Here is an 11,346-nt window from a genome sequence, read left to right as displayed (position 1 = left end):
AGAACTTATCAACTGAACTGAATAATAATGACAGGTAGACCTTTTCTCTACAGTGAATTAAACCGTGTCACTTTCAGATTATGTGCTGATCTGATCAGCAAAAACCAACGAAAAATAAAATCTTCCATGTAGCACGAACTCGTGCAAATGCAATGTCCTTGACTTTAGTTGGAAAGTGAAATGTCCTTTGCACGGCTGCATCATCTGGACCTCTATTTTATTTTATCTTTTTTCTTAGGATTGGACTATGGATGTTGCATCTTACTTGAAGCTTAAAGGCAATCACGATTGATTGAGGGGTATACGTGGTTGCTCACTATGACCTGAGAGGAAAAAGAAAAGCTCCCTTTTCTTCTGGAACTCTCTGAACTTAATTAGTATTTGCAGCGATTGGCTGGACGTCTAAAGATCAGCAAAACTACCATTATCATTGAACCAGCTAGGCATCTCAAGATTGTTTTTGACGAACAAGACATCTGGGTTGCCTCTCATCCACTTTCGGCACCGTCTCTCTGTTCTCCTTTTCCTATTCGGACCGTAGCAGGTGCACTACAGTCCACAACATTACAACTACAGTATATCAATTACAATTATTTTCTTAATCTTTCACGAACACGCAGAATAATTACAAGTCAATATATTAGAAAAAATAGAGGTTTTGTTATACAACGTAATCAGTAAGACAGACCTATGCCTAGAGGGAAAAAGAAAACACAAAATAGAAAAGAAAGGAAAACTACTGTTGAAAACACTGATATATGACCGATAAATTATAGAAAAATAAAGTAGGATATAAAATAATTGATAGGTAAAATTTTTATATATACTTATTTTTGTCTGTTTAAAATTTTAGATAACAACGTAAATGATGAAAGACATACTTCAGTATTAAAACCAGTAAAGATTTGATTGATGAATTACAATCTCACCAGTGTGATGAAATCTGAGCATTGTAGAAAGCAGGAAGGGGGAAGCAGAAACAACCGGAAGCCCACAGCCACAGTTCACTACAAGTTCAGTTACCAGTCGCAGTTGGCAATTTCAGATAAGCACAGAAACTCTCGACATGTCTCATGCGAAAAGTCTATACGTACTAACTTTTTCTTATTAAATTTTTACTAACACTGACATGTCATGCTATGAGTGCATCTAGATTTTTTATAACTTCTATCTACTTGAATTAAACGGTTGAGATGATTGTTAATATAAATTTAGTAAGAAAAATTTAGTATGTGTAGCGGTGCTCTTTCTCGTGAGATGGACCTGACCGTTCGCCCGTCTCGGTTCATGTCAAAATTTAACAAGATCAGCATATGACCATGGCGGCTGCAGCCAGCGAACGAGAGCTCAGCTCAGAGCTCAAGAGAGGGGAAAAAAATGCTTCGCGATAAATACGATATTTTTTTTTGAGATTTTTTTCTTTTTGAGAATTCGATAAATACGATACGACCAATAAAAGGCAAGCGAGCGACAGCGACGACTCGCGCCACCCCGCCTTGAAAAAAGCTCGAGTCTTTGGCCTTTCCCCATGGGCGAAAAATCCAGCCTTTTTTTGAGTCTTTTTTTCACCATCGGTGATCACACACACGGCACCCTTCTTCCCGGCTTTTCTGCTGCTGCCCATCGTCTTCTCCCCCCTCCCCTCGAAACCAACCAACCTTCAACCTAACCCCGCAAGCAAACGCCCTGACCGACTAACCCTCGCCACCGAGCAAACTCGAGACCCAAAGCCACGCAACTTTCTTTGTGTTCTTTGATTTGTTCTTGGCAATCGCATCAGAGATCTATTGATTGATTTTGAAGCAGAGGAGGAGCAGAGAGGTAGACGAAGAGCTGCAAGATTCTTTGCCTGTTCAATCGACCGTGCTTTGTGAGAGCATACGACGGCGGCGGCGGCGAGGGCGCGGCGTCTCACCTGCCCCGACGGCACGGCGACCGAGGAGGGGAGGCCGGCGACGAGATGGGCTCCTTGCCGCTGAGGAGTGGTAGCAGCCTGCCTCCACCGTCCTTCTCCAAGTCGCCGGCCTCGCTGCTGCTGCTGTCCAAGTCGCTCACCCTCTACTGCTGAGAGAGCTCGAGCTCGAGCTCGAGAGCTCATGGGCGGTGTCACCTCGTCGTCGGCGGGGGGAGGCGGAGGAGGGGAGACCGCGCTGGGGGACCTGCCGGAGAGCTGCGTGGCGGAGGTGCTGCGCAGGCTGGACCCGCCGGAGATCTGCCGGATGGCGCGGCTCAGCCGCACGTTCCGCGGCGCCGCGTCCGGCGACGGCGTCTGGGAGGCCAAGCTGCCGCGCAACTACGCGCGCCTCCTCGCCGTCGCCGCCGACGGGGAAGCCGCCGCGCTGGAGGCGATCCCCAAGAAGGAGGTCTACGCGCGCCTCTGCCGCCGGAACCGATTGGACGGCGGCACCAAGGTGCGTGCTTTGGCCGCAACCCTTTTTCGCTGTGTTCTATTTAAGGCTCAAAAATCATGTAGTTTGCGAACTTTTGCATGTTTATGTTCGTGTGAATTGATACTAGTTTGTAACACAACATTGTGTTGTGATCTTGTGGAAATTATTACGCCTGTGATTAACCAAAAGTATAAGGACTTGAAATGATCTTATTGGTTGAGCTATGGCTTATAAACCGAGAAAAAAATGAACGAAGCAACTAAAAATGGTTTTAGGTTAGGATGTTTGTACTTCTACTCTTTAGCAGTTTAAAAGTTAAGGCTGAAAAATAGGAAGTGGTGAAAAAAATAACTAGATTAAGTTTCAAAATTCAAGTTGTGGTTCTGGCTTATAAGTTCATGGGATAATGATTTGTGCCCTTGTGTTTGGATTGTTTTGGTCTGATTAGCTTCAGCTATCTGTCAATTTGAGAAGGAGCTAAGTTACTTGTTTATTTAAAGTCTCTCAGGTTTGGATTGTTGTTTTCGTCGGCTATACATATGAAATTTGTTTTGTTGAATGTGTAGGAGTTTTGGCTGGACAAGGGTGGTGGAGGTGTCTGCATGACAATCTCTTCAAGGGCACTTTCAATAACTGGCATTGATGATAGGAGATATTGGAATTTCATTCCAAATGATGAGTCAAGGTGCCTTCACCAAAACCAACTCTCAGATTTGCAGCTTATACTGGCTACCATTTGTAGAAAACTTTTTCAATGATTTCATATGATACATAGGGATATGAAGAAAAGGAAATATAGTGGCATTTAATCTGTTGAATTTTGTACTGGAGGAAATCATTAATTCATCTCATGTGAATTTGTTAGCATTTAGGATATGTAGTTATTGATTACCTTATGTTAGATTTTAATGTTCTGTTTTCCTGTGCTTGTGTTGAATCGGATCCTGAAATGCTGGGAAACACAAACAATATTACCTGATCTTGAATACTAGTTCTTCCGATGTCTGCGTTGATCAATCACGCTTTTCATGTGAGCTAACGGACCATATTACCTTCAATGCCATAACATACTAACATAGTGCTTAGAGCTTCTAAATATGGTCCAAATGCATGCCTTGTGCCACATGTACTTTTTCAATCATATGATCTATTGCAACAATGTTTCACACCTTCATTACAAGTTTGCTGCTTCTGCTTCAGGTTTCATGCGGTTGCTTATCTCTCACAAATTTGGTGGTTTGAGGTCAGAGGGGAGGTTGAATTCTGCTTCCCAGAAGGTACATATAGCCTATTTTTCCGTCTTCATCTAGGCAGGCCACTCAAGCGACTAGGACGACGGGTTTATAGCTCCGAGCACATCCATGGCTGGGATATAAAACCAGTGCGCTTCCAGCTATCAACTTCTGATGGACAGCAAGCTCAGTCCAAGTGCTACTTAACTGATCCTGGTGTCTGGATCAATCACCACGTCGGCGATTTCGTCGTGAAGAGCTCTAATGAACTAGTGAAGATCCAATTTGCAATGGTTCAAATAGATTGCACACACACAAAAGGTGGACTCTGTGTCGATTCCGTGGCTGTAAAACCACAATACCTCGCGAAGAAGAAAGCATCTCGGATATATGTGTAGGTTCTTCGATCAAGTTCAGCTGATTCTCATCGATACCGCATAGCTTTGTTTTTATGCACCACTTGTGTGCTTGCTTTTGAGTTTTTTACAGATCCTGTAATATGTAGTTCATGGGGTAAGTGATTTTTATTTCCTCTTGTCCCTCTAGAAGCATGTTACACTTGTAAATTGTTAATTTAGCATACAGATAGCTTTTGTGGCTCATGATCCTTGACACCCTGTGCACCAATGTTGTTCTTCTGGTAGTGTATCAAAAGCTTTCATGGAGCAATTTCATCCTCAATTTCTGAGTTCTCGACTTAATGAGAAGTGCTAGTGCGTTTTGCTCATCAGTAACTTCTGAAGCCATTTTACACAGTTGTCTGATATGTTGCTGCAGTTCATCAGCCTGTAACTGTTGAGGTTCATGCGCAAAGCAACATGCTTCTTCAGCTCTGCTCAATTAAGAAATACTAAATTTGTGATCTGGTTTTCACTTTGATTCCAGAAAATGATAAATTAAAGCAGCAAACAAAACAATATTTTATCCATGATTTAAGTTTACAACAGCTTGTGGTTATCAGTAATCAAATTTCAGCTACAAATCAAACGTCCATGGATAGCTTTCGCTCTAGGTTGTACAGGACGCTGGACCAGTGGATCATGAAAGAATCAAGCTAAAGGCAGCTTGAGAGACATCATTATGCACCATCTCCATTCCTTCGATATGGCATGTAGCGATGATCTTTGGAGGCGTTCTTCCTCCGCCGCTTCTCCATGAAGGCATCAAGCTTTCCTGCCTCCTGTAAAACGATATACTTAAATCGAATCCAAAGGGGGAGATCCATAAGAGTGGAAAGTTAACTGTCATGTGTCCTGAGTATTTTACCTTGAGCTCATTGTACTTGTTCATCAACTTCCTTTCACGAATTTCAGCTGATCAAGAAAAATGGAAGTAAGCATTAGCACAATAGCACTGTAAGTAAACACGTAATGAGGGGGGGGGGGGGGGGGGGGGGGGGAAATGGGGTTGAGGAACCAACATTTCTTCAGATAATATGGTCGCTTTCCAGTCTTTGTTGCTTCCCTCTCTTTCTTAATATGTTCACGCAGAATCTCTGACTCAACGTTCTTCTTAGGATGAGACCTCAATTGTTTATCCTGCAGATGTATGTGTCATCAAGGCATCAACTAAATATACAAAAAGATTGAGCAACCTGATAAGATTGCTCATGCAAGCCTATGATACATCATGCATATTTCTTACTCTCACTGTAATAGTAAGATTATCAAATTGTACTGGCCAATTGCTTGCTGGATGGGGCCAACTAGTTTTCTTACTTTAGTTTCATGCTAAGGTGATTATCCTATCGTGGCAACTAGCAACTTCAAAAAATGAAGCTTGCCACTGTCTTATCCTTCTTGAATTCTTGAAGCAACAATAGATGATGTTGATGATAACTACATTATAATTTTTATGATCTTCTACAAAGCAGTTATAAAATATAAACAGATCTAATCATGCAGCACAACAGGCAATGCCTCCTTAACAGGCTTTACAAGGCTGAGGTGCAACGTCTTATATTCTATCAGAAATCCAGTACAAAAAGAACTCAAGAAAATGGGGTCTAAAGTCTGATGACTTTTTCTTCGTATATGAAAGTTTCACTGAGCAGGTGCCACAAATATAACATCAATTGGAAAACACCAAAGCTCTTTACTCTTCATTGATATAACTCCAAAATGTCAGAAAGTAGAAACAAACTTACAATCCAAGTGATGCGACTCTTCATTTCTTCAATGGCATTAGGGTCCTTTGATTTCTTAATCGATTTTTGTAGTTTCTGGTCAGAAGCATCAAGACAGTGCAGGAATCAAATTCAGTTTTGTCAATAGAAGTATCTACAAACAAATGAATCTGCATAAGGAGTAGAACAAACCTCTTTCTCTGCAGGAAGTTCATCATCAAATAAGAAATTGTATCTTTTCCTGAACCTGCATACCAACAGATTTGATCAACGTGTCAGTAGCTTTTAATGGAAAAGACACCTCAACTACTTAGTACCAGGTTAAGCAAAGAATATAGGCATATAGCACCATGAGAGGATGAAACCTTAGGAGATATGGGAAGGGAAACAAATGCAAGTATCAACAAGAAAATAACAGGATTCCAATAGGATATGCTTAGACAAGAATGTAAATGACCCAGGACTTCTAGATGGTATAAAGCCTAATAGAACCACTCTATGAAAGCAAAGCAGAATTATCCAAACAAAATAGCATACAGCATATGATACAATGGTACAAGTTTATTACTCCCTCCGTCCTAGAATATAAGAAGTTTTAGAATTGGACACAGTTATTAAGAAAGTAGGTAGAAGTGAATGGTGGAGGGTTGTGATTGGTTGAGAAGAGAATGTTGGTGGAGAAGTTGTTATATTTTGAGACAAATCATGAGGGCTAAAAGTTGTTATATTTTGAGATGGAGGGAGTAAAATCTTACCCTTCTTTGTCAACAGGTCCATATACAGGTTCAAATCTTGGGTCCCTGACAACCTAAAGAAAAGCAAATTTAGCGGATGGAACAAGGATCACAAAATGGTATATGTTTGCCGCTATTGGTGACCAAACAAGAGCACATTGAGAATTTATATATTAATAACTGCAGCAATGGTTTGTAAACTGTCCCTTAGCATGTACGGCACCTATATTGAAACATCAATAAAAATAGAAAATGGTTTAAGTAGTTTAGGGAAACTAAAGAGAAATTAGAAGCAATCTATCTATGCAGATTTTGTCCTTGGGCTAAATCCCAATAGAGGAACCTATTATGAATGCCACCTACACCTATGCACCAGAGCATAAAAAATGAAACTCAAATCCACATGATATACAACAGAATTATCTTTTGTGGCGCACAATAACAATTGCTACTTTCGCATGAATATTCCACGTGCAGCAGCATTTATATACAGCCATGTTGAAGCGGCGAAAAAATGCCCGATTTCAACAGGTTTTATAGGTCGAACTTGAACAGGCATAAGATTGCTTGTTGGAGTATCTATCTACAAGTTTGCACAGGACAACAGCATGGTGAGTCTTCAAGGCTCAACTCACATAGACATTACTCCAATTTTCCACTACCAAATACGAGTAGTAATCTATTGAACTGAACCCTACTGGTTGCTGCTCCTTGCAACACACACTGTACAGTTCAACAGAGTAGCAACTCACCTTCTTCGGAACCTGAATGATCTCCCTGAACCTCGGTGGCCGCACTTTGGTGCTGATCTCCATCGGCCTGTTCAAACAACGCACGAACCAATCAGTACCAACACCATGAACCCTAAAAACGAAACCAGCTCCGCGCCGATCATCCGGACCTTTTCTTGCTCGCCCTGCGAGCCTTCTTCTGCGCGGCGGCGGCGGCACTAAACCCGCGGCCGCCGAGCGACCCGTCGGCGCGGGCGCGCTGCAGCTCCCCGAACGGCACGTCGGCGAGCGCGCGCTCCAGCTCCCGCTCGGCGTCACTGTCGCTCTCCGACTCCGACCCCGACGACGAGGAAACCTCCTGCGGAGGAAGCGGATTGGATTCCCATGAAACACTCCATGGCTCCGCGACACGGAAGCGGGGGTAGAGAGAGGGGCCTGTGGTGATGGTGCTACCTCGTCGTCGCCCGATTCGTCGGAGGCGGTGGCTGGATCCTCGTCCTCGGCCTCACGCCGGCTCGACGTCGACGCGGCGGCATGGCCGCGGCTGCTCCGACCTCTCATGGCGGCGGCGGCGGCGGCGGCGAGGGCAGTGGCAGCAGCAGCAGCTTCAGGGTTAACCAAATGGACCTGGTTTATCTATCTAGGCCTAGAAGGCTGGACCGGCGAGCTCATTCTGGGCCCGGTTCATCTCGGCCCAATAGTTATACTGGTCTGGGCCTAAATTCCCAGACTGAATTCAGGTTTTTCTCCAGCCCATTCTGCAAATACTTCCTCGTGTCATAACGTTTAGAACAATATTTTTAACAACAATTTTATACTAGAATAAATTTATAAAATGCAATAACTCTATAGTATTATGAGTAATATTTTTGAAGGACAAATGTACTCATGCCTTTTTTTTAAAAAAAAAAAACCTAAGCATTTGATAAACTAGTTAAAATTTTAAAAGTTTGGTCAAATCTTGTTTTGAATTTCAAATATTTATGAGTAGATGGAGTACCATTATATTTTATACTGGAGTACCCCCTCCGTCCTAAAAAAAATCTTAGCTATAAACCTGGACACATGTGTGTGTCCAGACTCGTAGCTACAGTTTGCATTTTTTTTTTGGACAGAGTAGTACTTTGTAAAAATGCTCTAAAAGATCGATCTTTTCCAGTAAGAACAGAGAAAAAAATCTACTTAAATAGCACTATGTGTTCTTGCTGAAAAGATCCCGGAGGCACACAATGACACAATACATCTACCCAATACATCTACCCGGTCTCTGTCAAGCACACATCTCCATCGCTACGTAAAGCTCCATCGATAGCACGCGTAGTAGAAAAATCTGCACATCTTCCTTTCCAATTTCCAAACGCCAGAGAAAGCTCAGAAGTTTTTGTTAGCTTCTGAATTCTGATAGAAAAGATTGACGACGACGATAGCCATTCATCAGAATTCAATTCAGAACGAGATTTCGACCGGCCAGCGGCCAATGCAACTCCTTGGAAATCTCCTCGAAGAAGTTACGCCATTGCTCTCCTTTTGGGATCATGTATTCGTCATGTACATTAGCCAAGTTGCCAAGCAGCTGCTAGCCTGCTACTGACAGACTAACTGAACAAGAGAGAGAAAAAAAATATAAACTCGTTCAGTTGTTCTCTTGTGACTTGTTCTTCTCCCCGGCCGGCAAAGTCTCCACCTTATCGCCAGCTGTTTCGTGTTTTCCACCACTCGTTGATCTGGATGTCATAGTCGATTGATGCTAATTATGCTCGTCTTCTATTCTGCCTATTCATTAGCTTCTGAAAATCATGTTCATGTATGTGTCATTTTCGGATAAACAGTTATGTGCATAAACTGCAGGAACTAAAGGCCTCCGGTGTAAACTTAGCAGAAAGTTAATTGAATTTTTTTTAGATAATGGAACACGGAAGCGTTTTATTGGTCTCAGTCAATTACATCATGGTGATACAATTGCTCTGAGAATACTCTCGGCCTTTGGATAACTAAGATGCACTACAATGTACGTTTATGTACGTTTGCCTGGACAAGGGGTGGATTCAGCAGCACGGTTTTCTGTTCGATCAAGCCAGTGGTTTTCGCACAAGGCATCGATTTCTTCAGTTGGAGGGTCAAGATCAGAATCGTTCAGAGATGGAAAAGGAGAGGTTGATTTCATTCATTCATTCATTCATTCTTCCGTTCGTCCATTCACTCGCTAACCGATCAACCTGTCCTCCTCCAACTCCAAGGTATTGCCAAGTCCATGATAGCTTCCTTTCTCTGCGTCTCCATGCAAAGAAAATGATGGTTGGGACTTTGGATACCATGGTGCTGGATGGATGATGCTTTCAGCATGGCCTACTACCAGCATTTGCTACAATACCAATGCTTCACTCTTTCTCCATACCTTAATTCGCATACACTCGCGTCGGTGCAAAGTATGCATGTACCAGATGTGAGACAGTTTAGCGTTTGAAACAGATTATTTGTTGGATTATTACGGTGGATTATCTACTTGATTACAGAGATAGATTAAATACTTTGAGAAATAAACTTAATAGATATCTTAAAACAAGTAGGTTTTTTTTTTTAGAATTCGTATTTTTAAGAAGCATGGAGCAATTAATCTGTGACAATAATCCGGTGAATAAGTTGAAAATGATGGGGCTGAGCCTTGCTTATCTGCTTGCCTGATGAACTGCAACTCTGAAAGTCCATCAGTTTCAGAAACTCATCCTTGCAGTGCTACTTTGCTGAACTGCAAATTAGATTCAGAAACTCATCTTACCTCTATGCTGCTTGATCTGCTTCTTGTAAACTGGGGAGATGTACGAATGGATAATTTGAGTTGTGGTGCTACACAACACTACATCAGTGCCAGGTTCTTGGTCACAGAAAGTAGTAGCAGCTAGGTCCAGCTTACCTGGTCTGATCCTGGGTAATGGGGGGCTGGCTTAATTGTCACTCGCCTTGCATTTTTTAGAGAAGAACTCGCATTGCATTAATCAATGTTGACAGCTACTGTATGATTTGTTGGTTGTTTGGATCAGATTAACTAGTGCTTTTATGGATGTTTTATTGTTTCTTTTAGGTCTTTGCTTACCAACAGATGAACAGTGACAGGAGTACGGCAAAATATATTTGATTGTAGTGAAGGGAGACAGGCTCTTCACGCCTCATTTTCATGTAGTTCTACTTTCAGTCACAGGCAGTACTATTTTAAACTTGCAGGCGTTTGCAAAGTTAATTACAGCATATAAGGTAGCTGTTTAATTCAGTTGTAATGTCCTGTTTTTTTCCCCCATTAAGTTTCTGGGTACCGCACTGAACATATTATCTCGCTTTCTTGGCTGATACAACATGATTATGTGACCTATATATAGGTGACTTTAACTCCCTTTATTGGCTGGTGGTCATAAATTAACCGACAAAATTATATTTGTTAAACTCTCACATCGCTAAATAAAGTGAACGCATTTCGTTGCTGGGAATTTATGGATGACTTAACACGGAGAAGATACCCTCTTTCTACTCTTTTATGATGTTTTGATGATTGAGATGGGAAAAGAGGAAGAAAATGGTTGTCCTGGCAATTGAACTCTTACTACCGACAGATAAAAAAAAAACTCATTTCTTTTCTGAAAGAAAAAGTCATTTTGTTTATCTGAATCGCCTGCATGATATACTTGTGTAAGAGTCTGACAGATTAACAAAAAAACATTGTAGTGAAACTGAATATTTTGGCACTTGAACAATGCAAGAGTGCTACTCTACTTTGTATTGAGTTGTGATTCAAATTCATTTGCACTTAATAAAGGCCAGCTTCTGCCGTAGCGGAGCGACCATTGGGTTGTGCACCTGGGGACGCCCAGGGGTGCGGGGGTGGAGCCCCCGTGGTATGGATCGTCATCCCTTTTAGGGTTCCACCATATGTATACCTCTTGTAAGCCGCCATGCGGCGATGTAACCTCACCTCAGATATAGTGAAGATATTTTGCTGGCTGGCGCCCGTGGTTTTTTCTCTCCTGTTTTGGGAGGGTTTTCCACGTTAAATCTCGTGTCTTCTGTGATTGATCTATTGTTATTTATCGTTTGTTCTCCTATCGTTTCCTAACACTTTGATAATTAGCTTTAAGCACTGCAGTT

General features: G+C 42.1%; 2 protein-coding genes across 2 annotated transcripts; one reads left to right on the top strand and one right to left on the bottom strand.

Annotated features, from left to right (window-relative positions):
- Nucleotides 1-1,645: 1,645 nt before the first annotated feature.
- LOC4347628 (F-box protein PP2-A13) lies at nt 1,646-4,303 on the top strand. Its single transcript, XM_015756771.3, has 3 exons — nt 1,646-2,411; nt 2,957-3,075; nt 3,591-4,303. The coding sequence occupies exons 1-3, from the start codon at nt 2,097-2,099 to the stop codon at nt 4,018-4,020; spliced, it is 864 nt and encodes a 287-aa protein (XP_015612257.1). The 5' UTR covers nt 1,646-2,096; the 3' UTR covers nt 4,021-4,303.
- Nucleotides 4,304-4,518: 215 nt separating this feature from the next.
- On the bottom strand, nt 4,519-7,821 carry LOC4347627 (uncharacterized). The gene is made up of 9 exons (XM_015756773.3): nt 7,666-7,821; nt 7,383-7,570; nt 7,234-7,300; nt 6,503-6,555; nt 5,940-5,994; nt 5,769-5,843; nt 5,043-5,160; nt 4,889-4,935; nt 4,519-4,802 (listed from the first exon to the last, which is right to left on the bottom strand). The coding sequence occupies exons 1-9, from the start codon at nt 7,771-7,773 to the stop codon at nt 4,701-4,703; spliced, it is 813 nt and encodes a 270-aa protein (XP_015612259.1). The 5' UTR covers nt 7,774-7,821; the 3' UTR covers nt 4,519-4,700.
- Between the last annotated feature and the right edge of the window lie 3,525 nt (nt 7,822-11,346).

The sequence above is a fragment of the Oryza sativa genome, chromosome 9, assembly GCF_034140825.1.
Source record: "Oryza sativa Japonica Group chromosome 9, ASM3414082v1".
Lineage (NCBI taxonomy): Eukaryota > Viridiplantae > Streptophyta > Magnoliopsida > Poales > Poaceae > Oryza > Oryza sativa.
Note: the sequence above shows the minus strand (reverse complement) of the source record. Positions and strands in the feature narration are given on the sequence as shown.

Excerpts from the sequence above, each read along its gene's own strand:
- LOC4347627 (XM_015756773.3), bottom strand. The coding sequence starts at position 7,773 with ATGAGAGGTCGGAGCAGCCGCGGCCATGCCGCCGCGTCGACGTCGAGC. Across the intron at positions 5,995-6,502 it reads GGACCTGTTGACAAAGAAGG|GTTCAGGAAAAGATACAATT; the intron begins GTAAGATTTTAC and ends GTTGGTATGCAG. Across the intron at positions 5,844-5,939 it reads AACTTCCTGCAGAGAAAGAG|AAACTACAAAAATCGATTAA; the intron begins GTTTGTTCTACT and ends GCTTCTGACCAG.
- LOC4347628 (XM_015756771.3), top strand. The coding sequence starts at position 2,097 with ATGGGCGGTGTCACCTCGTCGTCGGCGGGGGGAGGCGGAGGAGGGGAG. Across the intron at positions 2,412-2,956 it reads GATTGGACGGCGGCACCAAG|GAGTTTTGGCTGGACAAGGG; the intron begins GTGCGTGCTTTG and ends TTGAATGTGTAG. Across the intron at positions 3,076-3,590 it reads ATTCCAAATGATGAGTCAAG|GTTTCATGCGGTTGCTTATC; the intron begins GTGCCTTCACCA and ends CTTCTGCTTCAG.